Source organism: Scophthalmus maximus, chromosome 2 (assembly GCF_022379125.1).
Source record: "Scophthalmus maximus strain ysfricsl-2021 chromosome 2, ASM2237912v1, whole genome shotgun sequence".
Classification (NCBI taxonomy): domain Eukaryota; kingdom Metazoa; phylum Chordata; class Actinopteri; order Pleuronectiformes; family Scophthalmidae; genus Scophthalmus; species Scophthalmus maximus.
In genome coordinates, this window is record NC_061516.1 from 2,543,782 (window position 1) to 2,571,370 (window position 27,589).

At 42.6% G+C, this 27,589-nt stretch overlaps 2 protein-coding genes across 10 annotated transcripts in view; one reads left to right on the plus strand and one right to left on the minus strand.

The window, feature by feature from the left end:
- afap1 (actin filament associated protein 1) overlaps positions 1-6,410 on the plus strand; it is a 108,837-nt gene extending 102,427 nt beyond the window's left edge. For all 3 annotated transcript variants that reach the window (XM_047330497.1, XM_035626483.2, XM_047330496.1), the window contains 5 exons: positions 1,916-2,045; positions 2,961-3,125; positions 3,283-3,473; positions 3,613-3,780; positions 4,843-6,410. In XM_047330497.1, the coding sequence (XP_047186453.1) occupies positions 1,916-2,045; positions 2,961-3,125; positions 3,283-3,473; positions 3,613-3,780; positions 4,843-4,869 (681 nt within the window). In that variant the 3' untranslated portion in view covers positions 4,870-6,410. The remainder of the gene's footprint in view (positions 1-1,915; positions 2,046-2,960; positions 3,126-3,282; positions 3,474-3,612; positions 3,781-4,842) is intronic.
- Positions 6,411-19,666: 13,256 nt separating this feature from the next.
- sorcs2 (sortilin-related VPS10 domain containing receptor 2) overlaps positions 19,667-27,589 on the minus strand; it is a 299,088-nt gene continuing 291,165 nt past the window's right edge. Inside the window, exons 22-28 of one of the 7 annotated variants that reach the window (XM_047330519.1) lie at positions 26,960-27,072; positions 25,385-25,507; positions 25,159-25,258; positions 25,019-25,066; positions 24,511-24,613; positions 23,251-23,411; positions 19,667-21,887 (exon numbers count right to left, since the gene is read on the minus strand). In XM_047330519.1, the coding sequence (XP_047186475.1) occupies positions 21,823-21,887; positions 23,251-23,411; positions 24,511-24,613; positions 25,019-25,066; positions 25,159-25,258; positions 25,385-25,507; positions 26,960-27,072 (713 nt within the window). In that variant the 3' untranslated portion in view covers positions 19,667-21,822. Of the gene's footprint in view, positions 21,888-23,158; positions 23,457-24,510; positions 24,614-25,018; positions 25,067-25,158; positions 25,259-25,384; positions 25,508-26,959; positions 27,073-27,589 lie in introns of all 7 variants that reach the window. The other 6 variants (XM_047330517.1, XM_047330516.1, XM_047330518.1 and 3 more) reach the window with 6 other exon arrangements.

Sequence of the window (27,589 nt, forward strand, 5' to 3'; positions counted from 1 at the left end):
TTTTTTTACGTAAAGTTCAACCTGAACACCAACACTGCTTTCAAACTTCCCGGAGGAGACCCAGGAACATCCCTTCAAAAAAATCGTGAAGTCCCTTATTTACATCCACTGAGAACGACTTGGCCGAGGGAAAGAACATATCAAGTGAACCTCTCCTGCGGGAGCATGTGTTGACTCACTAGGCATGGTGTTGATGTTGGCCACCCACAAGCCCACCTCTCTTTCCCAATGCGAGTCATGTTCCCCCTCTGGTGTGGTTCGCAGTAATTGAATTCTAACCATGACAGGGCCCGAGAATCATTCCCGTGACCAGGTTTGGGAACCGCTCGGCCCCAGTTGGAGATGCTCCAGTCAGGCTTTTTTACAGCTGATACTGACCACTGATATTTTATCAATAATATATGATAGATCAAGGGATTCTGTTCTGAAATAATTCCTCTGTAAAAGCCAGATTTTTCTCCTTTTATCGGTCCGAATGTACAGTTTGAGTATAGACAAAATGTAGTATGTGTGTTCATGCATGTGTGCAGTTGTCCTACATAGTGTTTTTACTCTCTCCCCTTTACAATGAACTTCAGCTGTGTGTGTGTGTGTGTGTGTGTGTGTGTGTGTGTGTGTGTGTGTAATTTATAATTTTACAGCCCTGCTCAAAATATCCCCCTTGCCGCCACGGCCTCATAATTCACCGTGTGGTGTTGTATGTGACTCCGCCTCCTCCCCGCCGCCCCTTTGATGTGTGAGCCATGTGTGGCGTGTCCGATGGCTGTTAACATTGCCTGTGCGACCAGAAAGTACCGCTCCGCTGTAAGATGGCGACTCTAATTCAGCGCGGTGTACAGCAGGCTGCAAGCGTCGTTACAGTCAGATCAGGTTCATGGCACCGTGAAGACGAGCCATGTCGACCTCCAGACATTCTGTGCACCTGGTTTGCTTTCTGACAGTTCAGCCAAAACAATTAATATAAATATATCACCCGTTAGCAGTATAAGCAATATCATATAAAGGCCATACCATAAGTTTTTCCTAAGTGCCATGATAACGTAAATTATTATAAGACATTTATAAGACACTTGAAGACAAACAACTATGATATTAAAATCCGAGGTATTATTAAAAGATTTTTTTCTGGGAACATATTAGCCCGCTATATTTCTATTCGTACACGCTATACTTTGTAAATTATCTCACATTATACAGAAAGTTAATGCAGGTATAAGAACTATTCCAGAACATATATTCTTATTCAGTAACATTAAAATGGAGCGGGAAAAAACACAAAAATAAATACATATTATATATAATTATGACATAATTAATGCCTGCAGTACTCCAACTGTCAATCTCCAGTCACACCAGCGCATACAAGGTGCCTGTACGAGAACAGCAAGTTGAAGCTGATATTGAAGTTGATATGTTTTAAATTAACATTGGATCAAATTATTGTGTAAACGTGAAAGGTGTCGCTTGCAATGACGATCCCACAGATAGTTATCCCTTACTCTGCAGTGTCCCTCAGCTCCATGAGCGTTTCTTTTGTGTCTTTCAACTCATTGTTTTGGTTTTTCCAACATCTCATTTTTCTCACTGACGCCATTGCAAGTAGTGGGGAGATATACGGCGTATCAGCTGAACCGTGTGTGTCATGTTTTTAGAAGTGACGAAAAATAAATTAATTGTAGCTTCATATGGGGGTCAGACCAAGTACATGAACATGTGGCATAAGCAGCTTTTCTGTAATCTTCATTAGGATTTGTTAGAAAATGTGCTTGAAGGGGTGTTAAATAAGAAGTGATGTCATATGTGGATTTTTGGCGCAAATTTTCAGGATAAATAGTGCAGGTACATGAATGTTACTTATGTGCAATATTAACTTGAGATATTTGAAAAGTGTCCCTCCTTCTCCTTCTCCAATCAGCTGAAGGGAAAGAAGGGCCCAGCAACCAATGGGGTGGCATCAAAACAAAAGGCAGAGCCAAAGAACCAGTCCAAGAAGAACGGAGTCAACGGGACCAATGGGACGGCCTCACTGAAACGCAACAACTCCAGTAAGTAAGGGGGGAGAGGGTATTCATATCAGATGAGCTTATCATACTCGTACTGATAAAGACGAGAACAGACAGTCGACTTGTCTTTAAGTATCTCTCACATTGTGACTTTTGACAGTAGTCCATCTTTTCTCAGTCAGTTCCAGCCCTGTGAGAGAGCAGCAGACAATGTGTCTGGCTCCCCCGGTCCTAGCCTCACAACCGCTGATTGCTTTCTAGCAAAGCCCCGCTCCACAGCAATTTGGAAAAATGCAGGATGTCCAAATTACAGTTGGTTTAAGTGGGGTGGGGGGATAAATAACTCAAAAACCTAAAAAACCTATCCTAGCCTTGAGACGAAATCGTGTGACGCACGCCGGACAGACTCAAGCCTCCTGCCAGCGGCGGGGCAAATCTCAAAGAGTTCGCAGAGGCGCGGCCCGCCCCAGTGGAGGAGGGTGAACTGTGGTCGTGTTAAACCTTTTGATGCAAAGTTGTATTTTTTGGGGGGGGCCTAATGTGTGAACGTGGAGGGTTTAAACCGCTTGTGCAGCTTATCTTCCTCCCAATGTCGGAATGGAAACAATCAAACATGTGTCATGTTGGATTTAGTGAATGCTGCACACTCCGCATATTTCCCGCTTCAAGTAAGGGTATTGAATTTGAAGATGTCAGCGGCGGTTTGATTGAGTGATTTCTCGTAGGCGTATTTCATGTGCTCGCGTGTGGACACGCACACACCACGTTGGATGGTTACCCTCAATGTATTTTCCGGTGAAGCCATGGTCCTGGAGCGCTCCACGCCTATCACGGTCACTGTTGCCTTCTGAGTAAAAGAGAGAGGATGGCTCAGTTTATGGTTTCCTGTCATTCCAGAGACCCCCATGATTTTTATTTTCTCATTTTTTCCCTCTTCTTCTAATCATTACTGTGCAGATGCGGAGCAGTGCAAGTACGGAAAGAACCGCGTGGAGGCCGACGCCAAGCGGCTGCAGGCCAAGGAGGAAGAACTGATGAAGAAGAAGCAGGAGATCAGGAACCATCTGACCCAGCTGAAGAAGGAGAGGAGAGACCTGCGCACTGCTGTGGAGGCCGCTGCCGGTGAGAGACGCGGCCCTACTGCTGAATGTCAACTTGTCATTGAACTGAGTTGTGTCGGAAATGTTGGGGGGAGAAAGTACTGGGCCTGGAATAAGCTCTCCGACACTTTATAAGTGATAATCATTGACAGAGGAACTCCCCACTCTTTGCCCTATAGGCAAACGCTCGCACGGCTCCCTGTCGGAGAGGCTGAAGAAGGTGGAGGAGGATTGCCGGCAGAAGGAGGAGGAGAGGGTGAACCTTGAGCTGGAGCTGACGGAGGTGAAGGAGAGCCTAAAGAAGGCCCTGAGCGGAGGCGTCACCCTGGGCCTTACCATCGAACCAAAAGCCGGCTCCCCCGGCCTCCAGGTCAGTAGCACCTGCGGGGCGTCCCTCTTCATTCATCTGTGATGCTTTTGAAAAAAATCAAGTGACGCTGACTTGAAACTAGCCGTCTAGCACCAGTAGCCATCGAATTCATCTCCCTGTCTCTCCCGTGTGTGCGCAGTCCCCGGCGATGCTGCGACGTACGCAGGAGTCGTCTCCCTTCTCCAGCTGCGACACCAGTGACACCGAGTCCTGCTCCCTGCCGGTCAACAGCGCGTCGCTGCTGCGCCGGCAGCACGCCGGTCAGAAGCCATCGCCCGTCCGGGGACACGTCCTCAGGAAGGCCAAGGTCAGCGCTCTCCTGGTGGACTCGTGGGCTAGTGTCTGAGGCAGTGGTGTGGAGTCACATCACTTGAACCTGATGACTCAAAACTACATTTTACTTGACTTGCAGCTTGACTTTCAAGCCAGTGACCTGGCATGGGGTTTTTGACTTGATATTCTCCCAAAGCCCAAAGTGACAGTTCTTCATTTCCTGACAATGGACGAACTTTGAATCAGTTCAGCAACAGCCCTGTAACGTTTGAAGCAGGAGGGAAGAGTTGCGTGTGGCAGTGCGGAGCCATTTCCTGGGCCCTTATGGCATCAGTAGAATGACGATAGATGAAGTCCTATCTTAAAACCGCAGTGATTAGCAGTTCCTGTTTGCCAGGTCACGTGGATGTGCTCGATTCTCAGGTTTTTTCTTCTTCCGTGATTCATGGACATTTGTCCTCGGAAAGTTCGGGTCTGATTGAATCGAAAGAAGTTTTGTGAAATGACTGGATGAATGTGTGTGTTAATGTGGAGAACAGATAATGCCTCAGATTATCACATTCAAGAACGGAGGCAATGAGTAAAACGTTTGTCTTGGAGATTACAAATGGCTGTAATTTCTCTACGTCCCGCGAAAAAACACTCCACATCATTTTGCAGTCGCATGTTGTCAGGCTTATTCGAAAGAAGTGCGTGTGAATTGTTGCTTACAAACATACAGTTTAGGGAATTTGACCTGATAGAACAAGACTCTGGATGTGTTCATCTTGATTTGGGATTGAGTGTGTGTGATGGAGAATGTGGGTGGGTCTGCGAGTTGTGTGGTGAGTGGTTGAGAGTGGAGGAGAGGAAGAGCGGAAACTAGAAGTGGGACAGTGGACAACACATATAATCCCCTACACACTCCGCCTAACATCATTAGGGTTAGAGATTGATTTGACCTCTTTATACTTATTCACGTTTTCATTCGATTTTTATTGTAATATTGTACTTGGTCCTGGCGCTACTGGTGATTGTATTTTTATTCTGAAAATCTGGTGATAAACTGTTGGTGATATTATTGAAAACTGACATCTCTCTCTCTCTTTTTCTGCAGGAATGGGAGCAGAAGACTGGCACATAAACCGATCGCCGCCTCACATCAGTCTTACTTTTATTTTAATTTTTTTTTCTTTCCAAAAAATTGTCTATATATTTATTGAAAACTGTTCATACAGTCGGAGAGTCGTTGAGGAGGACACAGTCATAGCATTCACGTGAACCCAAAAAAACTTAGGGGCTGCTTTTAGTATACTGTAAGTACCACAGCATAACGACATAGCAACTCTTATTGTTTTGAGCATGCCTAGTGTACTAAGTTGTGCAACCTGTGTTGTCGGCTGCACTTTCTTTTCTTTTTTTAAGCAAACGCCAGTGTTGTTGTTGTTTTTTCCCCCCTACTCAGAATCTGTTCCAGCAGTTTGGGCTCAATAGGTCAAAAGTCAAAACCAAGTATTTATTTGTAAATGTTTAAAGGAAATACTAGCTGCCCTTTGTTTATTTATGTTGATATATTTAAAGGGTTGGGGGGGGGGGGGGGGGTTGTAGGATTTGTGACGCTCCACACATTTCCAATTTCCTACACAGTTCTCATTCCTGGGTGTCAGCGTCAGCAAACAGAGTTCACGTTTGAGGGAGTAATTATGACGCACACAGGCTGAGTGACAAACCAGCTCTGCTTTAAAGGGCTTTTTCAAGAAGCAGAATTATCCTTCATATCATTCAAATAACCTGAAAACACGATGAAACTAGAATTGCACACGCAGAGTGTATACTGTACCTCCAAGTGAACAGTCTCCTCAAATTCAATCAAGCCGCACCAATTTTCAATCAATAATAAATATCAGTCCCCTAAATATGTCAGATATTTTTTTCATAAATCTCCATGCATTATTACCTGAGATTAAAATATATATTTTTTTCAAATAACCTATCTCCCAATGTTAGAGAAAGCAATACATTACTCTTTCTTGGCCCATGTCCGATCCTTCCACCAAGTTTTTTGTAGAATTCTGCTGAGAACAAAGTAACTAAGAAACAGGACAGGGGTGAAAACATAACCTTCCCATTTTCTTTAAAGAAAATTACGACCCGAGGCTGTGATGGAGAAGAATTGCACGGGAATGGCATGAACAGATCTTATTTATTATTGTTGGGTCAGTGCAAAAGGTTTTTAGTGACCACCTATCTCACATTAAACCTGTGTACATTTACTTCCTGCACTCACTCCTGTAATAGTTCTACTCAAAAAAACATAAGGGAAAAGAATTATCGCTGATACAGATATATCGGCCGATATATGTTTTTTAATGTCAATGATTCCTCAGATGTCGTTATCAAACCCTTATGACAATTTGTAATAGAGGCTTGATATTTTCCATTTCAACCACATTTAAATAACTATAAATTAAAAGAAAACACAAATACAACCAAATATATATAAAAAAATTAGGTTTAAACATGAATGCACATCTTTTCTGCATTGGTTTTTCTGTCAAATAAAAAGTTTTCATACCAGCCGACAAAACGCAGAAGGCTCATCTCAGCTGATTTCTATCGGCTGACAGATACATCAGCCGGGCTCTTGTCGGAAGTAGCTCATAAAACTTAATACGTGGTGACAAATATGAATGAGATTGTCGTGGCTGTGCAGGCTGCGACAAAAAAAACAAAACGGGACAATATGTCGGACTGATGAATGACAAACAAACGACCTATAGTGATTAGACGCAGCTCAAGCAAGCTGCAGCTGTGAATGTCCGTGTGAATGGAATCGCTTCACCTGCCGACAACTAAAACGTGTGGTAAGCATTCAAAGTCACACAGTGCTTTTCACAGTTGTCTCTCTAACGGAGTAATTGTGCTTCTTAAAAAAGTCCTATAGTGTGAGAAAAGATTGGACTCTGTGTGTGTGTGTGTGTGTGTGTGTGTGTGTGTGTGTGTGTGTGTGTGTGTGTGTGTTGGACAGTCAGGTCAGGCTTGGGCGTGGCCATGCTTAGATTTTGGCCCTCTCTGTCGGAGAACTCGGAAACCTCAACTGACATGGCCGCTGTTAGTCGCTCCTGTAATCACACCACTGCTCTACTGTATTGCTGTGATCTGACTCCGTGTGTGTGTGTGTGTGTGTGTGTGTGTGTGTGTGTGTGTGTGTGTGTGTGTGTGTGTGTGTGTGTGTGTGTGTGTGTGTGTGTGTGTGTGTGTGTGTGTGTGTGTGTGTGTGTGTGTGTGTGTGTGTGTGTGTGTGTGTGTGTGTGTGCGTGCGTGCGTGCGTGCGTGTGCGTGCGTGCTGGCGCTCAAATGTCTCCAAGGCACATTCCAAACCCGTCAGCCATACACTGACTGAAACGGGGACACTTGCTGTAACTCTTAAATGATGCGTGTTCTGCTAAAGACTGTGACTGTTGAACTGCAGACTGCTATACACACACACACTCATCACTCGTCACATGTCAACGGTGCTTTTTTTGTGGGTTCTGCGGGGGGGTTGGGGGGGCAAAGCCTTTACATTTACCACTGCCTACATTTTGCTAGATTCTGCCAAGTACATGATGGGCTCTGCAGATTGACAGAAGTAGCGTGTGTTAGTTTGGAAAATCGGTGCCTCGTACTGTACAACAGGGCGCCGACTGCTCCTCTTGTCTTGTAAATATTTTCTATCCCCCTTCCCGCTTTCAGATGAAAACCCCACCATAGAGTGTAGTCAGCATGTTAGCGTGAAGATGGGCGCGTCGGGGACTCCCTCTACAAAGTATTTAGCTGGATGTGATTCCCTGTCGGCCCGGCGACTGAGCAGGATGTCTTATTTCTTTGTAAATGTGAACCTGCTGTACATACAGCTTGGCTTTGGTGGGGTGGGGGGTGCAAGGGGTGAGGGGGGGGGGGGGGGGGTGAGTGAGTACAGACTCATGCATCAGTGTTTGTTTTTGCACCTTATACATTTTCTACTCTTTTTGTATATCTCCGACTGTCTCCGCCTCGGTGACAAACACACTTGTACATAAATTAATAAACTCCTCTGACAAACTTGTGACTTGTGCTTACATGGTGCTTGTTGTGATTACAGTTCATTAGTTAAAGCTATCAAAAAATGTATATAATATTAGTATAAAAAAAGATAAGGACTTTAATTAATGGCCACCACCCTTTAAAGGACAGGAAATGATAAACAATTATCTGATTCAGTCTCATTTAAGAACCGACTATCAATTTGGAATTTCTGATTCATTATTAAATTAATAATTGCAACCCAAATCACCATATTGGTAGTTAGCAAATGTTGAAGGGGTTGGCAATACTCTTATGCAACATTGAATAGACCAGACTGTATATTTAGAAGCATTTATCTAATAGATCGCAGGTTGAAAACAATATCTAATCTAACAATTGTAAATATATGTACAGGTTCGAGACTCAGGTGTGTGTGTGTGTGTCAGACTACATGGCCAGTACTACAAACTAGATGGCGTTAAAGAAAGAAACTACAACAAGATGGTGGAATCGAAGCTGGTGGTTTGACCACCTCCTGCTGTGCTTCTCTGTCAAGGCAACTTGGTGTAGGACAAAGGTGCCAGGTAAAAAGAGGGTTAGTTACATGATGGTAACATCAAATTAACCTATGGACAAACATAACAATAATGCTTAGTGAAGATATTGAATCAAGTCAATAAACTACACTAACAAAGTTAAAGGTACAGTGTGTAATTTTTCTACTTTTCTGCTGGTAAAGTTGCAAACCACAACCAACGGAGCACCCGACAGGGGCACTTTATGGTGGCGCACCGCTAATTCCGTTTCCGCTCCCCGGCAGCGCTGGTTCTACGTGAATAAATTGAATGTTATTTATAATTGATTTTACATGAATGAAACACAGAGCTTGACAAATAGTCATTAACTGTCCTCGCTAACACAGCTGCCCCATAATTGACCTCCTCTGGTGCAGCTTTAAACACCTCTGGTTGTCTGGTGTCGAAAGGCATTCTGGGTTATGTAGGAAACTGAGTGGTGGTGGCCCAAAGGCCATAGAGAAGCTCCTTTTTTTTGCTGGAGACCTGAAGAAAAATTCAACAACAAAGTTTGTGGACCTCTGATTGGATCAAATCTTGAATGCGGACTTCTGAAATGGAATTACATCACGCAGATATCTTTGATCTAGAGAATCAGGATGATCCTGATCCCAGCAGGAAGGTGGATATATTATGTGTGTATGTGTGTGTACACACTGTCCCTCATTGTGCCTGTAAGCAGGATAATACAGCCCTAAGTATTGTGGTGTACCCTCCGTGATTGTCTGCTTGCAAGTAGCTATGCCGCGCTAATCTCCATTTGCAGTGAGCAGTGCTGAAGTGTGACCTGCTCAGACGAGGGGCCCTGACTCTTGAAAATACACAGAAAATTGAAAACTAAACCCATGCTGGTTATTTCACCTGTTGTTTACACACTTAATCTCATTCAGACCAGTGAAAAGTCTGGATCAGCGTGATCAAAACCAAAGTTTCTTTGAAAAACCAGCACAAACGTATGTAAAATGGATTGGATTACCTGATCCTGGATAGCAAAACGTGGGATTTTCAGATCCTGATCATTCTGAGCCACATTAAACCTTGTGAACAACTGGGCCCGGATTTGTGTGAGAGGAACCTAAATGTAACAACGGTACATGCAAACATAGGAAGAAGCTGTTCAACAACCTTCTGCTTTACTGTTCCACCTCTATTTCGTTAAGACAAGAAGAATATCTTCATAACAATTTGGCTTTTTAAAGTCTACATGATGAAGTGAGTCTGTTGTGCACTCCCATCTGTGGTCACTTAGTGTCAGCGGTCCGACAAGAGTCTGCATCAGGAGCCTGATGGTAAAGTTTTCCACCTGCATTCATGTTTGATTATGCAAATGATACTGTGTACACCGACATCACCTTGGTTACGGGCAATTGATCAATGACCCTTCAGACAAAAACCTCTGTCATGCCTCTCTGCTTTGCTGGTGGACTTATACAGCTCGACACTGACCTTTGACATGGATGGGTTGTCATCGGCTTTGTGGATGGTACTGACTTTTCCTTGATTTACCTAATGTTATCAGTGTTGCACTTCCCTGTTAGTTGTGTACATTGCCACAGAGCAGGATGAAGATGAAAAGATTCTGGCTGATTGTCTTACATCTCTCAGGTCAGTGGACTCTTTTATATTTATAATGGCCGACGGTGTTTATTACTGTAGGATATATTAATGCTGAGATTATACATATGTTACAGTTCAAATAGTAGTGCATATTTATTTTTGCACTTGATGAAGAGATTAGCCGGACACTGCTGGCACTTTCTACTGTAGGTATTTTAATAGAAAATATTCTATATACTGTGTTACATATACTTTATACTGTGTGATTCCTAGTTGTATATCGCGTTCGCTGTTCTGTGAAAACCTGATAGCTTATGCCTACCTTCACATTCCTCCATTACCTACCCCCTGCTCCCATTCCCTGTCATACTCCCATGTGTCCTCACATTCTTCTCTTACCTTGACCCCCTCCCATCCCCTGCCACATATCCTTTTGCCCTTCTATTTGGTGCAACATTGCACTGCCTGTGGGCGGAACTATTTGTTGGCTGTGAACTCCCTTTTTGTCTTATCACTAAAAAGCTCTGCTGAAGACAAAACCTCAGCCCGACACTTTTCAGACTCCCCTGTGTGCTCTGTGAAACCTGTTTGCCTCCTGCTCGCGACCGAATAAAATGCTTAGACGAAATCCACTTTGTTCAAAGAATCTTTATTCCAGCCTCTCCACCGGACACACAAAAGATTTTCCACGACAGTATTTATATGTATATATATAACAATCTGCCAACCTTATCAATGTGTAAGTACCAAGACAAGAATTGAAAAACACTATTACATGTTAAATACAAAGGGGCAAGTTCACATCAACAATGTGGGCTATTACAGCAAACAATCCAAACCCAACCACATGGGACACAAATATCTCAGCTATGGGTCAGAATTATTCATCAAACTAGAAATAAGTACTGAGCCTCAAACCAGTAAAAAGATGTTAACAGAAGAAATGTGAACGTAGGAACAATATTTAACTCATAAAACACTCTTCGCAGGCTGGAAGGTCTCCACGTGTATTCTCCGTCAGTACCACTATGTGGCTCGTCCAATGATTTGGGCTGATGCTCAGAGCTTCTGCAGACTGTCATTCACAGACCTGGCCACCATTGAAAGCATTGAAGAAATTAACCAACTTATCAACACAGTTTCATCCGCTGGGTCTGACGTTTGGATTGGCCTGTACAGTACGATTGAATGGAGGTGGTCAGATGGGTACACGGGGAGTGGAAAGGATTATAGGGACTGGGAAACCCATAGTGACAATGAACCTGACTTTTTCTCAGCCAGTCAGTTCTGTGTGAAGATACAACAGGGTGCAGGATAGTGGGATAGTGACTGCTCTGAAACATATCCATTTTTTTCTGCTACAACGGTAATGATATAACATGGGGTGCTGTATGGTGATCTTTATTTTGCTATACATTATATCAAATATGATGAACTGACATCCACAATTCCTCTTTTGTACTCAAACTTTAACTGCAGGGTCGATGCTGGACCCCCACTTTGTTTTTGTGAATGAAATAATGGACTGGTCCAGTGCTCAGGGCTACTGCCGGGAGAACGTCGCAGATCTGGCCACTGTGAGGAGCGACACTGACAACCTCGAGCTACAGGACTTGCTAGAAAAACAAGGGGCATGGATAGGTTTGTTCAGATATCCTAACATTTACTGGTCCGACAGGAGTGGCTACTCATTCAGGCACTGGGACTCTGTTAACAACCCACTTGACTCGCTGAGTGTGATATGTGGTGTCGCAGATTTGCACAAGTCAGGAAAATGGAAGTTATTTCCCTGTGATAGAAAACTACCATTTGTCTGCTACAGTATCCCTCCACCTGGTGAGTGGAAGGGAGAGAATGCTGCCTCAACTGTAACCTGTAACTGAAACTAAATTCAGTGCTCATTTACATTTATTATTTTGGTACCATAAAATTATTAAAAAACATATTTGATTTGTCTATCAATGCTACAGTAGAAGTGACAGTAAAGAGGCAGGTGGTGAAGCTGAGGATAAAGCCGGGGGAATTCTCTGTGGACCTGAACAACCCCTGCTGTGAAAGCTGACATCCTGGAAAGGGCAAGTCTCCAAAAAATCCACCCTGAAACTCTCAGGCTGTACCAGGGCTGACTGCCACCAAGACATGTCGATTTTTGGGACGCTTGCTTTAAAACGGCTGCTGTTTGTGTTTCCCAGCTCCAGGACAGACTGAACGAGAGCGAAGTGAGTGGAGTCACTCTGAGGTGGAGAGAGCAGTCTGATGGGAAGGTCTTCCACAAGGAGGGAAAAGAGGCAAGAAGGAAGGGGGAGCTGTGAGGACCCGACCTCTGCAACCCCTGATAAACCTACAGTCCACCAGCCTGCAGTTATCATACACAATATTTAACCATAACAGAGTTTTTGTCTTCCATCCTCTTTGTCAGTCACCGTGTGAAAGGTGCACATCATGATTGTTTGAACACATACTGCACTTCAAATCGGTCTGATAGCTAAGCGCTTGTGTGCAAAAGCCCAACAGTGTCCTCTTGTGTTTGCTTGTGTACACGACTTTGAGGAGAGAGTGTCTGGTGGTGAGGAGGGGAAGAAAAAGAATGTCTTTCAGTGACACGTTACTGTATGGAGGAGGTACAGTAGACTGTCAGCACTTTCTGAACCATTGTTACAGCTGCTGAGGTGAGTGCACCACCCACTGGGCTGTCATTTGTTTCCTGAGTGGGTGAAGTTTCACTTGCTCACAGCAGAGAAACATTAGGGGAGAGGGATTCTGTGTTTCCCGCTGTTGTTGTCCCCTTTTCTGTGGTTGAAGTGACAATTCATTGTTTTAGCTGTTTCTATCAAGCTCAGTCTTTTTTGATTAATTTGTATGTGTGTAACTAAAGTTCGCTCAGGACCACTTTAGTCAAAATTAATTAATTCCAATAATCACAATTGGTTATATTTGGCGGTATGGCTCTGGGACCTCCCTGCCCTTCCACTCGCACACGTGGAAAGCCTTCATGGAAATTGAGGCAGGGAGAGCAGCAGCCAGAAAAACCCCAAACAACTATACCAGGCAATCCTAACCTCCCTGCCCTTCCACATGCACATGTGGAATGTCTGAGCCTGAGCCAGGTAGAACACACCTCTTGGCAGGGAGAGCAGCAGCTAAACACCCCCAAATTACCATGTCAGGCAAAACTCCCTGGTTTTCCATGGAAAGGCCTTAGATTCTAAGGTAACGGCTGAAATGAATAGAGAAAGCTTGGATTTTGCATGGATATTGGCAAGATTGCATAGGATCACACACATGATAATGTCTAAATGTCCACTGTATGTTGCTACATAGTGAGTTGTATGTACATGCATAGATTCAAGGCTTGTAAAATATGGTATTTAAGTAGCCGGGCTCTAATTTGATGCACCTAAATAATGTCATCATAACTCTGCATGACATTTTTGGCATTCAGAAATGTAAATGTAAATGTAAATGACACAAGTGCAGAATATACAATCGTCCATATGAGATTTGCATGTAGGCCCACTAGGGAATAGGATAGGAATAGTTTTTATCTACCTGGTGTCACTGGCAAGTTTATCCTACAGGGAGTACGTCTCCCTACACCTTCCATGAGCCTTCATGGAAAATAAGGCAGGGACAGCATTAGCTAAAGACCCCCTGATACAACCATACTAGGCAGACCTAAGCTCCCTGCCCTTCCACGCGCACGCGTGGGAAGCCTGGGGTAGGAAGAGAAAAGCTTCCTATCCCTTCCATGAGCCTTCATTGAAAGTTGGTCAGGGATGACGCAGCTAAAGACTCCCCAATACAACCATACTAGGCAGACCTAACCTCCCTGTTGTGTGACCAGAGGAGGCAGAGGCTGCAGCAGTGGAGTCTGTTGGTGTAGCTTTATCTGACCACCAGGCAACTGGATCTTCATCACATGAGGCAGAAAGTTGTCCTCCATCAGATGTTCCAGGGGCTGGTGCATCTTCAAAGGAGTCTTTGAGCTCCATCAGAAGACCAGGACATTGGGCCGTCATCAAAGGAGCAAGAAACTCATCCTCGATCAGGACACCAGGCTGCTGGATATGTGTCACAAGGCTTAGACAACACAACACGGCAGCTCAATAAAGAATTTCAATAGCAAAAACCGTGTTGGACAATTAGAGAGGGATTTCACAGATGCATAACACGACACGTCACATTTCACCAACACACCGATTGTCTTGCTTTAGAAAACCAAACTCTGCTGTAGTATTCAAACCAAACCAGTCTTCTTCCTCTATTGTGAAATATCTGACAACTTTGCAGGACTGGATGAACACAGCTCGTGTTTACTGGGTTACTGGTGGGGGCTGTAATGCAAAGAGGCCACAGGATAATGCTGTTCTACAAGTAGAGGGTGTCATCTGTGGTCTGTGTCATCCACCATCCCACATTTACCGCTGCATGAGCCGTTTGCTGGTTAAACAGCCACCACTGAAGTGATGCTTTTTTCAAGTCAAACTGAAATCACACTCTACATCTGAACAGAGAAAACTGTCAAACGAACACTGATTTCTGATGATGATGTCAGACTTACACGCCATGTGAGGGTTCCCCACACTCCCCCTCAATGTTTCTGTCAACATTAGGGAACTTGCACTGGAGCAGCAGGAAGAAGGACGTATGCACTGACACGGCTTGCACTTCAAGATCATCCTCAGCTTGCACAGAAAGTGTGAGAAAACCATGTTTAACTTTCTGCTAATGGCTCACGACTAGTCAAAGGCAAAGTCTGTTAACCGGAACCTTTACGATCACAGCAACCACAATTTAACCCAAGCACCATTAACATGTTGATGGTATCACCCCTGAGAAGGTCATGTCTAAGATGATATTTTTTTTACGCTGTCACATGTTTATAAATTATGTAGTGTTTAGTAAAGATCTATAGAAAAAAGCAGAGTGCTTCAGAATAAAAGAACCAGTAGTAGTGAATTAATTTTTTATTCATTTTTGTACAGTATTTCTTTTAAAGTTAGTGTGTCTTACCTGCCCGTGACTCCAACTAGAGCCTACATGTGACATGAGGGTGAGTGGAAGAATATCATTGGGTCTGTTTTCAGCTGAAAGGCTTTCAGCCAATCTCTGTGCTTCAGTTTGGTTTGAAGAAGACCATAAAGGTTACGGTCCTTTACAAAAGGAGAGGGTCAAACAGACTTTCTGCCGCCACAGGTAACAATATGTAGTTTGGGAGTGACTACTTTGAAACGGAAGGGCAGATTTAGCGTGTTTTGTTTTTGTAATTAAGAAAAAATACTTTTTTCATATCATTACTATATTGAAATTTCATTTCCACAATGATGAAAAGATGAAAAAAAACTACGACAATACATCAAATTGTCAAATCTGGATTTGATAAAAAAATAATATGGTGGGGTTAGGGTGAATTGTGAATGATGTGAAGGCACACACTGCATTTAAAGGTGGGGTAGGCGATTTTTTTTGGAGAAGCACTTTCTGTCATATTACTTGAAAATCTCGTAACATGCCGATAGCGATGAATACATTGAATGATCCGACACAGAAACGGAAAAAAAATCCTCATCTGTGGCCGAGGTAGGAGTGTAAAAACCACGACCAATCAGAAAGTTCGGTCCGAAGAAAATGATTAGGGGCGCGTGACCAGTCTCCAGCAAGGCGAACAAACGGCGCAGAGGCTACAGTCACAGCCACAGCTACAGCTTCTGCTACTGCTGCAGAGTTACATCAGACGAGTTGCTACACTGAACTAAAAAAGAAACGAGTTGCAGAACAGCAGGGAAAGTGCCTACAACAGCTCACGGTCGCAACAGTGAGATACCATCTGAGACAGCTATGGACAAAAAGAGGTTGGATACTACAAATAGGAAACAGAGCAAACAGCGGTGTGGCTCTTCGCCGGGTGTCTTCACTGTAGCTATGAGCAAATGTTTGTTTGATTTGTTTTTCTATTGTTCATCTACATTAGCTTCGAATGGGACGTAGCGCTACGTGTGTGTGTGTGGAGCAGGCGTGGTGAGAATGGCGGTGTGCGTGGCTACAGGCTCGTAGTAGCAGTTGATGTGCATGTTGCAGTCTGTGTGCAGATAATGCTGCTATAGTGTTGTGAGTCTTTGACAGTAATGTTTGATTTCTTTTGATATTCATTCTGTAGGGCCGCTGCCTAAAGATTCAACGACAGCACAGCCTGACCCGTCAGCCGACAGACCTGCGTTGGCACTAAAGAGCTAGGAAACCCTGTGCTGACACCGTTTCTTCCCTTTTTGTACAGACGTTGTTTATGCTTATATTATAATATACAGTATATATTTGTTATATTGTATGATGTTCCAAAAAAAATGAACAGGTGTCATGACACATGTTGTTCTCATTATTTGTGAGGCTTGTAATGTAATGGTTGGATTGTTTATGCTGTGAGTATAAGGAAAAGGCTTTGAACATTTTATAGATTTTAATTCCAACAATTATAGCAGGTTATGCTGAACATGAATAAATAAATAAACATTGGTATTGCACAAAATACTGTATGTGCAAAATATACATATGTGGCAGCCTGGACACACAGGAGTCATCAAGTTGCCCACAGCACTTCTTTTCCATGTCTTTGGGAAGTTCAGAAAAGGAATCCCCGAAAAAATATGTTGGGGTTGATGCTCATGATGCTCAAAAAATTTTGCATAACTAGTATTGCTGTGATTAAGTGGCAAAGAAAATAAAACAACATTAAAATAAGTACATTTTACATGTATTATGTGCACAAAATAAGAAAACTACAATATTTAAAAAACAAATACTGTTAGGTCAATTCATAAACTAACGAAACATGAAATCAAAGATCAGGGAAAAAAATTAAAAATAAAAATAGAATAACACCCAACAATTTTATCAGGTCTCTACAGGTGAAGGCCAGCAGCTGCGTATTCAGTGTGTGAGAGTCATTCAGTCAACACAATATGAACAGACACACAACTCAGCCATGAGTCACTTCCTTGTATTTTAGTGTTTGTCATTTTACAACCATATAAAGAATACAAATGAATAAAAATGCTTATGATTTACTGATCATTTAGAACAGATTGGATGAGAGAATTTAGATGGTGAGATTAAATAACTGTCAAAAAGCAGCTTGGACCAACAATCACTGGTATACCACTTGTTGTTTTGCTGCACTATCCTGTTTCACATTAAAGGACCAGTATACACTCATTTTGCTGTGAGCAAATTGGTGTCCCCACTGTGTATGTAGATACATTCAGCATACTCTCAACTTGGTCTGTCTTCCCTGGAGCACCAGAGGCATCTGAACTCAGTCACGATAACATTTTCCAAAGTCAGATTAGCTCAGTTTACTGTCTAATTCTGAGAATAAACCATCAGACATGAATCGTCTTATATTCAGATCATACTTCTCCTCCACAAGTAACTCTTTCTCTCAAATGTTTAATCCATCCATTTCATGCATCTTACCCAAGTCCAGGTGTTACACTTACTGTACCTTGGTAAACGCTGCAGAAACCCCATGTATGCTTTGACATGCAGGCAGCAGGTGAGTACGTTCAGGAAGTTTTGAGGGCAGTGAGTGTTTACTGTCGGTAGAATCATGAGCATGAGTCAAGTTGAGCATAGTTAGTACTGAATAAACTCACCTGCACTAAAGGATGTTTGATAAGACAGTTTTGAAAAACATGTGTTTGACATCATTGTTCACACCTGTGTGTAAGCTATTGCTAGATTAGCCTATAGTATAGAAAGCAGGGGGAAACAACTCGTTGAGATGTGCCCAAAGTTCAAAAATACTGTCTATCTACCATGCCTACAAAAAGCTCACCACTGCATGATATACTCCATCTCCTTTAACTTATACACAGACCAAAGTGTAAAAATGAGAATTCATGGTCTCTGCTCCAGTTCCATACTTGATGTAATAACATGAGAGTGGTCTTTATTTTATCATGTCATTATCAGAAACAAAATAATAACATTTCCTTTGTAATAAAATTATTTTATAACAAATAAACAAATAAAGGGGAATATGTATGTTACCAGAATGTCGGGTTGTATGTGGCCCACAGACTGTAGGCTCGTGAAAATAGACAGACTCTATGTGAAATGCGGAAGTGCCTGGAACTTGTATTCTCTCGATTGACCAACAGGGGGCGACTCCACTGGTCGCAAAGAGAAGTCTTTTTCTATAGAAGTCTATGAGAAAATTACTTTACCTCTCACGTGATTTATAATATTAGTAATATAATAGTTAACATTTTTCTGAGGTTTTTTTGGACTCAATCTCTGGTGGTAAAAACGGTGGGCCGGCTCTGGACCACGTGGTGTCCCTGTATGGCGAGAAAGAGAAGGCGAATTTGTCTGCGGTGAGTTCCGTTGAGGGTGAAGAATGTGTCGCTTAGCTCGCCTGAGTTTGCTGTATCCATGCTTTACTCTAAATGTGACTGTAATGTATGAAATGAACATAACGAATGTGATGAAGAAGACTTGAAACTGCGATTGAGACCATATACACCTCGGGAAAATGTTTACTGACGTGGTAAATCAAGTGAGGAATAGAATGGTTTAATCATGGACTTTTATAGAAGATGATTTCTTTTGCAACAGATAGTCGCCCTCTGCTGGTCATTCAAGAGGAGGTGGGTTTAGGGAACTTCTGCATTGGCTTCACTTTTCCGGACCCAGAGACTAATTCCATTCATTTTATGTGAAATATATGGTCTATGGCGAGGTCAATATGGTAACTGGCGAGGATCTGTTGCCTTGGTGTGGGGTGGCATTATGTTGAAAGGTCAGAGAACAGGACGTGGTTTGAGCGGAGGAGCTGCGTGTTATGTGAATGGAGAGGGAGCAACTTGTGCGGTTCGCCAGTAAAACCAACTCAAGGTTGCAGTGAATCCTTGACACACGACAGGACGGGTGGCACAGGAGAGGATCTGCCTAATGCAGCTGTGCAAGTGGGAGTCGACGGTGGGGCTAGTGTGAAGTCTGCATTTAAGGTAGTATTTGAGACAAACACAAAGTGGGAGTATGGCGGGAGGGAGGGGTGTAGAAGAAACGTGGGAAATGTAGGATGTTAGCCCATAGAGCCACTGAGGGCCGAAACGAGAGAAGCGGAAGGGATGAAGGGATGCGTGTGCTTGGGTTGTTTGCGATTGAGGGAAGACAGTGGAAGATGAGTTGATATGAAAGAGGAAGCGTTTGGGAGGATGCGATACGATGATGCGGCTGATAAAAAAACCCCAAAAAACTTGACGCCATGGAGTGAGGAATGCGCTGTGACGTCGCGGGGCCCGAGTGGTGAAAAGTTTGAACGGCTTTGCCTTTTGTTGGAGTGTTGGAAGAGTAGTTCGCCTGGCGGAGTGTTTCGTCTGCGAGTGGCTGTGCGTTCGGATCTGCTTGGAGGTGTGGGGAGGTTCGGTCCCTGTTCTCGAACTTAGTTATTAAATTTCATTTATTTTTAATTCATGTTGGAAGTAAAATGCTTACACATCCTTTAACATGAGCTACGTTTTGTCATTTGGTACTATTATTTACTGTTGTAGTGCTTCCACCTCAAGCTCATCGGCATCTAGCTAGAAAACGCAGAGTTAGTTGGAGAAGGTTGGAGCTGTTTTCAGTGTTGGACTCAAGAGAGCCACAGTGTCCAGCTTACCTCATTAAATACCAAACTTGCAGGAGATACTGGAGAAAAGATTTGTTCATCTGTTGCTGGCACAAGTTGACAACAAACCAATCTGATGAAACCAACAGACGTACAAGTTATGGGAGTGATTTATTCCAGGATGCAGGTTGAGTGCACTACACTTCCTGATGAGGACACAATTGCTTTTTAACCGCAAAATCAACAGATCAAACAAACGGCAGAAAGAGCAAAAGAATAAAAGTAAAACAGAGTGGTCAAAATTACATGGTCAGTGCCATCATCTGTGAAACTCCTTCACTATTATATTGTAATATCATAATTCCCACTTTCCCCTTTGTTAAAGAGGACATTGATACAATGACGACACATCACTAGAAAACTAAGAACAAGTTGAACATGAGCAGAATATGTACAAAATATGAATTAAGGTGTAAATCAGAGCGAAGTGAATGTGATCTGCTGCATCAAATACAAGAGGACCCAAGGGGTGATCCTGGTGGTGATGGTAGTAGCATTTGTAGTCTGTAAAGGCCTTTCACCCAAAGACTTTGGGATTCAGAGTTAGAGTGGACTTGTTCAGTTGCTGCCCAGTACGTGTTGACAGCACTGTTATCATCATTAGTGCAATCAGACAAAGAAAAAGACTTCAGCAGAAGGCAACGGAAACACTCACCAGTCTTACATGTACTGGGAACATGACAAGTGTATCAAAAATATCCATAAACATAGTTGTCACTGTGTTTTTGTGAGTCTTTTTTTAAATTTTTTTATGGGACAATGAAATCATTTCCAGTTTACAATGACCAGAAAAGTATCTTACACATGAGGGTACACAGAAAATATGGGAAATGGACGGATGTGAAGCAGGCAATGGTGTACTGTAAATCGTGAAAATTGGTCAAATTCAGAAAACTCAGTGAAAGGTCTGTCCCAAAAAAACTTGCTGTGTCTTTTGGTAGTAGTGTAAAACCCACACACGTGTCAAAGGAAATATGTACAAAGTGGAGATTGTTCATATTTACACATTTACATACAACAAACCAAACCTCTACGGAGACATGTTTCCAACATGGGCTACGCCTAATATAGGCTGATACAGTAAAATATATCAACTACACCTATCCTCCATGACTGCGACCTTTGTCTCCAGGGGAACAAGTCTGACCCAGAACGTGTGGGAAGGGGGAGAGAGGGAGGAAGAGGGACTTAAATAGTTAAACTCAACAACAGGTAATGTCACCAGGCAGATTCTCATCTGCTGTTTTAGGCACCACAGGACAGGAGGTGAGCTCCTACAGGAGGTGGTGCCTATTTGCGACGCCACAAATTAAAACCTATGTACATGTGTAAGTAATAGACGTGTGTGGCTGCACAAAGGTTCTGACGAATGAAGGAAGCCGTGTGAACGTACAGAATATTCTGAAGAAGTCAAGCTGAAGTACCTGTGAGTGGGATTTTAACAAAGTGCAACACCGCCCTCTTGTGTTTGCATGTGTACACTCTTCGTATGCAAATTCACAAGGGTACATCATATCCTACATTCCGTTGAGAAAATATTATTGCCTTTAAAGAGACACTGTCTAGTCATTGTGGGAAATCAAAAGTAGGGAAAAACAAGAGGGGGAAGAGTTGAAAATATTTTTTTCTTTAATTGAACTTCACTACTTAAATGCACATTACCCTCAGTGCTTGGGAACCGTCTTAGCACACAGGTCTTTGACCACTACTCACCATCAGTAGCTGTGACCTTTTGGATATAGATGGTTAGACCCTCTTTGATTGCGAATATGACTGGAAACCAGTGCAGGGAGTCATGCTTGCAGATTTCGAGTGTCTACAAGTGTGAAGACAATGTGCACACAGATATTGATTTGTGACACCACGAACATCTCCATCATCACCTGGTGTCAGTGCAAGTCTTCAAGGCTGAGGTGGGGAAGGTTGGCTTGCAGTGATGTACATTAGTACATTAGGTAAAGCAGAGTGCCTACCATCCCTTAGCAGGAAGAGTGTGTGACGAGAAAGGGTGGAGGTAAAGGAGACATCCCTCAACCAGGCTCAGCCCCCCCCCCGAGAACAAAGAAAAAAATCACCCGAGCTGGAGCTGAAGGGTTGAGGAGGCCATGGAGCGGAGGTGAAGTGTCCAAGGAGGACTAAAAGGAAAAGAAGGAACTGAGAGAGAAGGAGGAAGGCAAAGTGGAGTCCCTGTGCTCATTATCGGACTAGGCTGGGCTAGGCTAGCTTGTTAGCGTTGTCATGGCAGCCATCAGCTGTTTAGGTAACTGTGCAGTTCTCTGGAGTTGATGCTCAGGACCACGCCCGAATGGTTGCCTGGCAACAAAGGGGGAAGAAGAAACAGGACACAGGCAGGCCAATGAGCAAGACTAAACAATGACAGACAAAAAGCATGACAAACTGGGTTACCATGTTCAAAGATGGAGCCCCATCCATTTAAAAGAAAATCTAAACTAATATAATTTTTCCCTCTCCCACTAAAGGTCCAGTGCATAGGATTTAGGGGGATCTATTTCCAGAAATGGAAGATAATAGTCATCATTTTGTTTTTATTAGTGTATAATCACCTGAAACTAATAATAAACACATGCTACAGAGAAGGCCACTGGTGGCACTCCGACATGCTTTCAACGTGAGGCAAGCTGGCTGCAATCAGCACCTTTACCACTAGATGTCAATAAATCCTGCACACTGGTCCTTTAATCCAATAGTACTGAAACTAATGAATGTTGTTATGATCAATTCATTTGTCATTTGATTCATTAAGCTTTTAATATGATCAAATAATCTCAAGTTCCCTGTGATAAAGGGGGTGTATTCACTGTCAACTGTCTCTTGTGTATTTACTGTCAACTGTTTGCTGTGAAAAGCAGCAACTCTTTCAGTTATGGTCATAACGGTAAGCAACCGCCCAAAACAGTAAATAAATAACACTCGTGTTGACATTAATCACAAATCACTGCTTTCAGACATGCACAGAAGTGCGGACATTTTCTCGAACTCTTCCGGAAGGGCTGTATGCAAGAACGCAAATGTCCACAAATGTTGCTGCCGGCATTTTCCAAGCAAAAGTTTCCGGAAAATATCCAAGTGTGCCCATGTGAGAAGCATAAAAATCTCCAAAAATGATGTCCTGCCTCCCGCATGCTCTACCCAGATGCCACTGAATGTGTTGACGTGAACGCAACTGACTCGGACAATCTCCTGCTGCGTTCGTCAAATGTGAAAGGCAAACTCCTGAGAATGTCCGGACCTCAAGTTGCATGTCTGAAAACAGCTTATGATTTCTATCAACATTAAAAGGTGGTTAATAGTAACCTACTACATCACTGATCACACATCATACCACATCATGTCTCTCATCTCTGCCAGTATAAATATATAATCTAGATTTTTAATACAAACCTTTAAATTTATCTGAAGAAATAATATGAGTAATATGTGCACTATTATGGTACAATAACATGATATGACATATTAAAAGTGTGGCCTTGTAACCAAACCAGGATGTAAAAGTAAAGAGTTGAATATTAATTTATTTTCGCAGTACCAGTGATAAGGATGAAAAAGGGGAAGTCCTCCAGTACCTTGGTGTGTGTCAGCTGCTGGTGTTAGTGGCTTGAGTTTTAGTAGCAGTGGTTAGTGGTAGTCCTTATAAGAGAACGGAAGGCGGGGCTACCTCCTGCGTTACCTAGAGTCTGAGAGTCCAGATCGTCATCAATGAACTCCTCGCCCTGAATGATGTGCTGGGTGTCCTCGCTGTGATTGACAGGGCTCGTCATCTCCTGCTCCTTCTCGTTGTGCATCTGGGCGTAGACGTTGCGACTGCCTGGAAGCTTTCTGAAAAACAGTGGGGGATAGGCATCCTCAGTCCTAAGCCAAGGACTGTGGGATTTGTTGTTTTTGTAAGATGGGGCCATAGATTTGCACTTCATTTTTTAATTCAAGTGACTTTTTTAGTGAATGTATGCGTGTTCAGGATGCGGGGAGGTGCTGCCCGTGGGAAAAAAAGGCATGCAAAACACAGTACATCAACGTGATTGTCATGCAATCTACTAGTGTTGGGCAACAAGAGGCTATGGAATGATATCAGCCATCAAAACTTTTGCTCTAGCTTTAAGACATAGCTAGCTTAATAATCAAGTACTTATTAGCAAATTAGCATTAAATTATGACATTGAACATGGTAAACATTTATCTCCTGAAGCATGTTAGCATGCATGCAAAGATTTACTAATAACGCTAAACACAAAGTTTGGTCATAAACCAAAATTCACAAAGATTTTTCTGTTCTGTCACACTATATGGCACAATGTTACACTAGCTGAATGCTATGAAGTATGTACTGTTGGTCGGGGAGGGGGGGGGGTGAATAAGCGGTATAGGAGGGGGATGGTAGCTTACTGCATCTAGTATGCCACCTTGTATTGTGTATGCTATCCTCCTTATGTGTAAATGTTTTTTATTTACATTTTATTCTGGCTATTATTGCATCATGTCTCTTTTTGTTTTGTCTGTTCTTTGTTTTTTACGCTCCAAATGGTCTGTGAAAACTGTTGTGTTAGTCTTAAATGAAAATTGGATCACAAAAAGAATCAAAAAAATCAACCAAAATTCTGGACTAGGTAAAGTTTTGATTTGTTGATGGTGCTGGCTAAAACTTTAGGGGAACTTTGTGTTTCTTGCTAATATTAGCATGCTCACAGACTAAAGTAACGACATCGAACACAGTAAAAATGAATGCATGTTAGCCTTCTAAAATGTGCTAATGCGCAAGTCCAGATTGCTAATTCAATCTGGACATGCAGACGTGCATGTGGGTAAAAATTGAACTATATGACATCTTTGTTATATCAGAGATGGACAATTCTTTTTTAAAATAACTAAGACAGTGCTATTTGATGCCTGTCTGGGCTGACTGACATGTGGCATGACTCACCTTTTGAACTTGTACAGGATGAACGAGCCAGTTGCGATGATGCTGATCAGGAAAATAACTGCGAGAGCCCAAACACCTGGACCTCCGACTGCTCCATGGTAGCCTAAGGTGATAATCCACACACATATACCAAATGAAGAATGAATTTGTACAATCAATGCAGATGTTTCAGAAGATCTGCATTAGGTATATAAAAAAAAGGAAATCAGAAGATATCAAGACAAAATCTGTCGGAACTAAAATACAAAAGGAGCAGAAAGAGATCAAGCCTGTCAAAGTATCCAACTCAGCTAGAGTTTTTCTAAAAGAATCCACCAGCACAGATAACACAGGCATTTAAAATGCATTGAAGTATAATCAGGTGGATGAAAAGGCACAGCACGGCACGTCACGGACAGGCTCAGACTGGATTAGATTCAGATTTGTTAGGAATCCAGGAAAGGAAAAGGCACAGGGATCAAAGAATGCTGACGTGGGAAGCTGCAGGTGTATTTGTTCATGAACGCACCAGTCTCTGCTGCTGTAGCTGTTGAGTCATTAGCAATTAGACCTAGTCCTTGGAAATAAATCAATAACATGCAATTATCATAAAAAAAGACACAGGATAACTGTAGTTTTGAAAGCAGACTAAACAAGAAGTACATATACCTGCATTTGGGTCAGCTAGCATCACCAGCACTTGTAGACCTCCTCGCACCACAAAGCTGACATTGTTGTCGTTGAAGGCCTGCATGATGCCTGGAATACGCTGAGGGTGAGGAAAAAAAGAAATCGACAACAACAACAACAACAACAAAAAAGAGTCCAGACATTAAAATTTGTGAGGTGAAAAGGAATTTACTGAATGTGCCGTTATATCTGTACAAGTATGTACCTTATCTACAAACATGCTCCTCTTGGCTGGTTTACTGCTCAGGGGGAGAACATATAGGTCCGCAGTGGTGGGGAGGCCGGGCTTCACCACAGTGACCAGGGACTCCTGAGGGACACCTGTGATCTAAGGTCACATGGTAACAAGTCAGTCACATCTTTGAAGTAGTAAGTAGAAATCTTTTTTGTTTTGGTTTTTAGTGGATCAAATGGCTGCACAATGCTGAAATAGGTCATTAGTAGTGATTATTATATGCTGGTGTTTTAAAGTTTTGCTGATTTTAACTACTTTTACTCTGTTGGTAGCTAATCCTACAACAATGCTACATATTCTAAAACATCATCATATTAAGATCAATACATTTTGAGATATGTTGCTTTCAGTGGACATTAAATCTATCAACATTTTTAATCTGAGCACATTTGCCTCAGATGTAGTGGAATAGAAGTATAACTTTGGATTAAATGGAAAATACTAATGTAAAAGTACCTTGAAAGTGACTGTATTCAGTTACACTCCACCATGGGTTATTTTAGATATGAAATGATATCATCAAAGTGAAATTAAATAAACCGTACATTAATAAACCGTTGTTAATTTATATTATAAAGATTAACCAGTTTATTTTTTGCCATGCTCTCCTCTCAAGGATATATGTAAAACATAATCATGTCAGTTGGTGGCAATATTGTGACTCGCCAGTGAAACAGGAAGAAGAAGAAGAAAAAGAAGGAAATCTGGTGTAGACCAGGGGTGAGGTCGAATTGTCCTTCCTATCTACCTTGACCTCAGTGGAAAAACATCATGAAGTCAATTAAAGGTGTAAAGGGGGACTGATAGGACATTTAGAGAAGCACTGCTTAGAGAATCCGACTCGACCGTCACTATACTACGTCATCACGTGGCAGCGGATGTTATTGACGTGCGTCTGCCGTGGTGAAACAGCGGCTCCATCAGCATGTTTCAGTATGTTTTACCACCGTGTGACATCAGATGTAAATTATTTATATGTAACAGTAACTTACGTGATGACGTGCATCTCTTCTGGGTCATATTCATACTCTTCTACTTCTTCTACATCGGATTGAATCGTTCACGTTCGTGCATGGCACATCACATTAAATATCGCTGCCGCAATGAATTGTGGGGCTTCTATATCTCCTTACTCTCACTTAGGAAGCTCCAGTGTACCCTATGCTAAAGGAGATAGGAAAGGAAGCATTGAAGCTCCTTTCCTGTGTATTTAGAGAATCCGAACAGCGCTGATCAAGTACTTCTGGGTCATGTCAAGATGTAGGAAACTTCCTAAGCCAATTTGCCAATTTGACCTCACCCCAGACTGTCTCATTTGGGTTTGCCCGTCGTGCTCTATGGTGGCCGACGAAGGCTGGTGGCCTCTGTCGGCCGCGAAGGCTACGTCCTCCGAAGGAGGCGGCCCCTGAATTGGGACACAGCTCCTGTGTCTTCATGTGAGACCCAGTGTACAGGAGATCTCTTTCCTCCACTCTCCATCAGTTCGAGAATGTATGGAGAATAAGGACAGGAAAGAGATTGTTTGCGATCATTTCATTTGCTTACCTTAGCGAGTATTTTAGTGACCACTTGGCCGATGTCCTCTCTCCACTCGGGGATGTTTGGGTTGAAGTAATCCAGGTGCCTGCTGAAGCTCAGAGGGATGACCTGGAAGTTATCTGGGACATGACAGAACACGGGAGGAGTCAGCATTCATCACATTAATTATCCAACAATCAAATGGAATAATTTCATAAGTACAAAATTAACCACAGAGAGGATGACTGAACAGCAAACACACAGAATCGGTTGAACCTGATTGAACCCACTGTATGTACACATGTGGGTGCAGAATGGACAGATGTGCATTGTTAGCGTTAACAGATGGAAGTACTGTAGCTCGCTTACATACAGCAGACAGAATTGCAGTGCGGGATTCCTCAGTTCTGTCTGAAGTCATAACTGTTCAAGTTTGACTTTCGGTCTCCTTCGACTCTAAGAGAATCTACAGTAAATCTCTTGCGCCGTTGAAGACCCTGAAGTGATGTTGAAAGCTCTGGGAAGAAGCTACAGAGCCCTGTGTTAAGATTGTGTTTATTTTGTCCAACTGCTGTTTCCAAGTCATGAACTTTCACGCTCAGAACAATTAAAGAGGTTTTAGAATGAGCAGATACTGCAAGTATGTGTCAAATATGG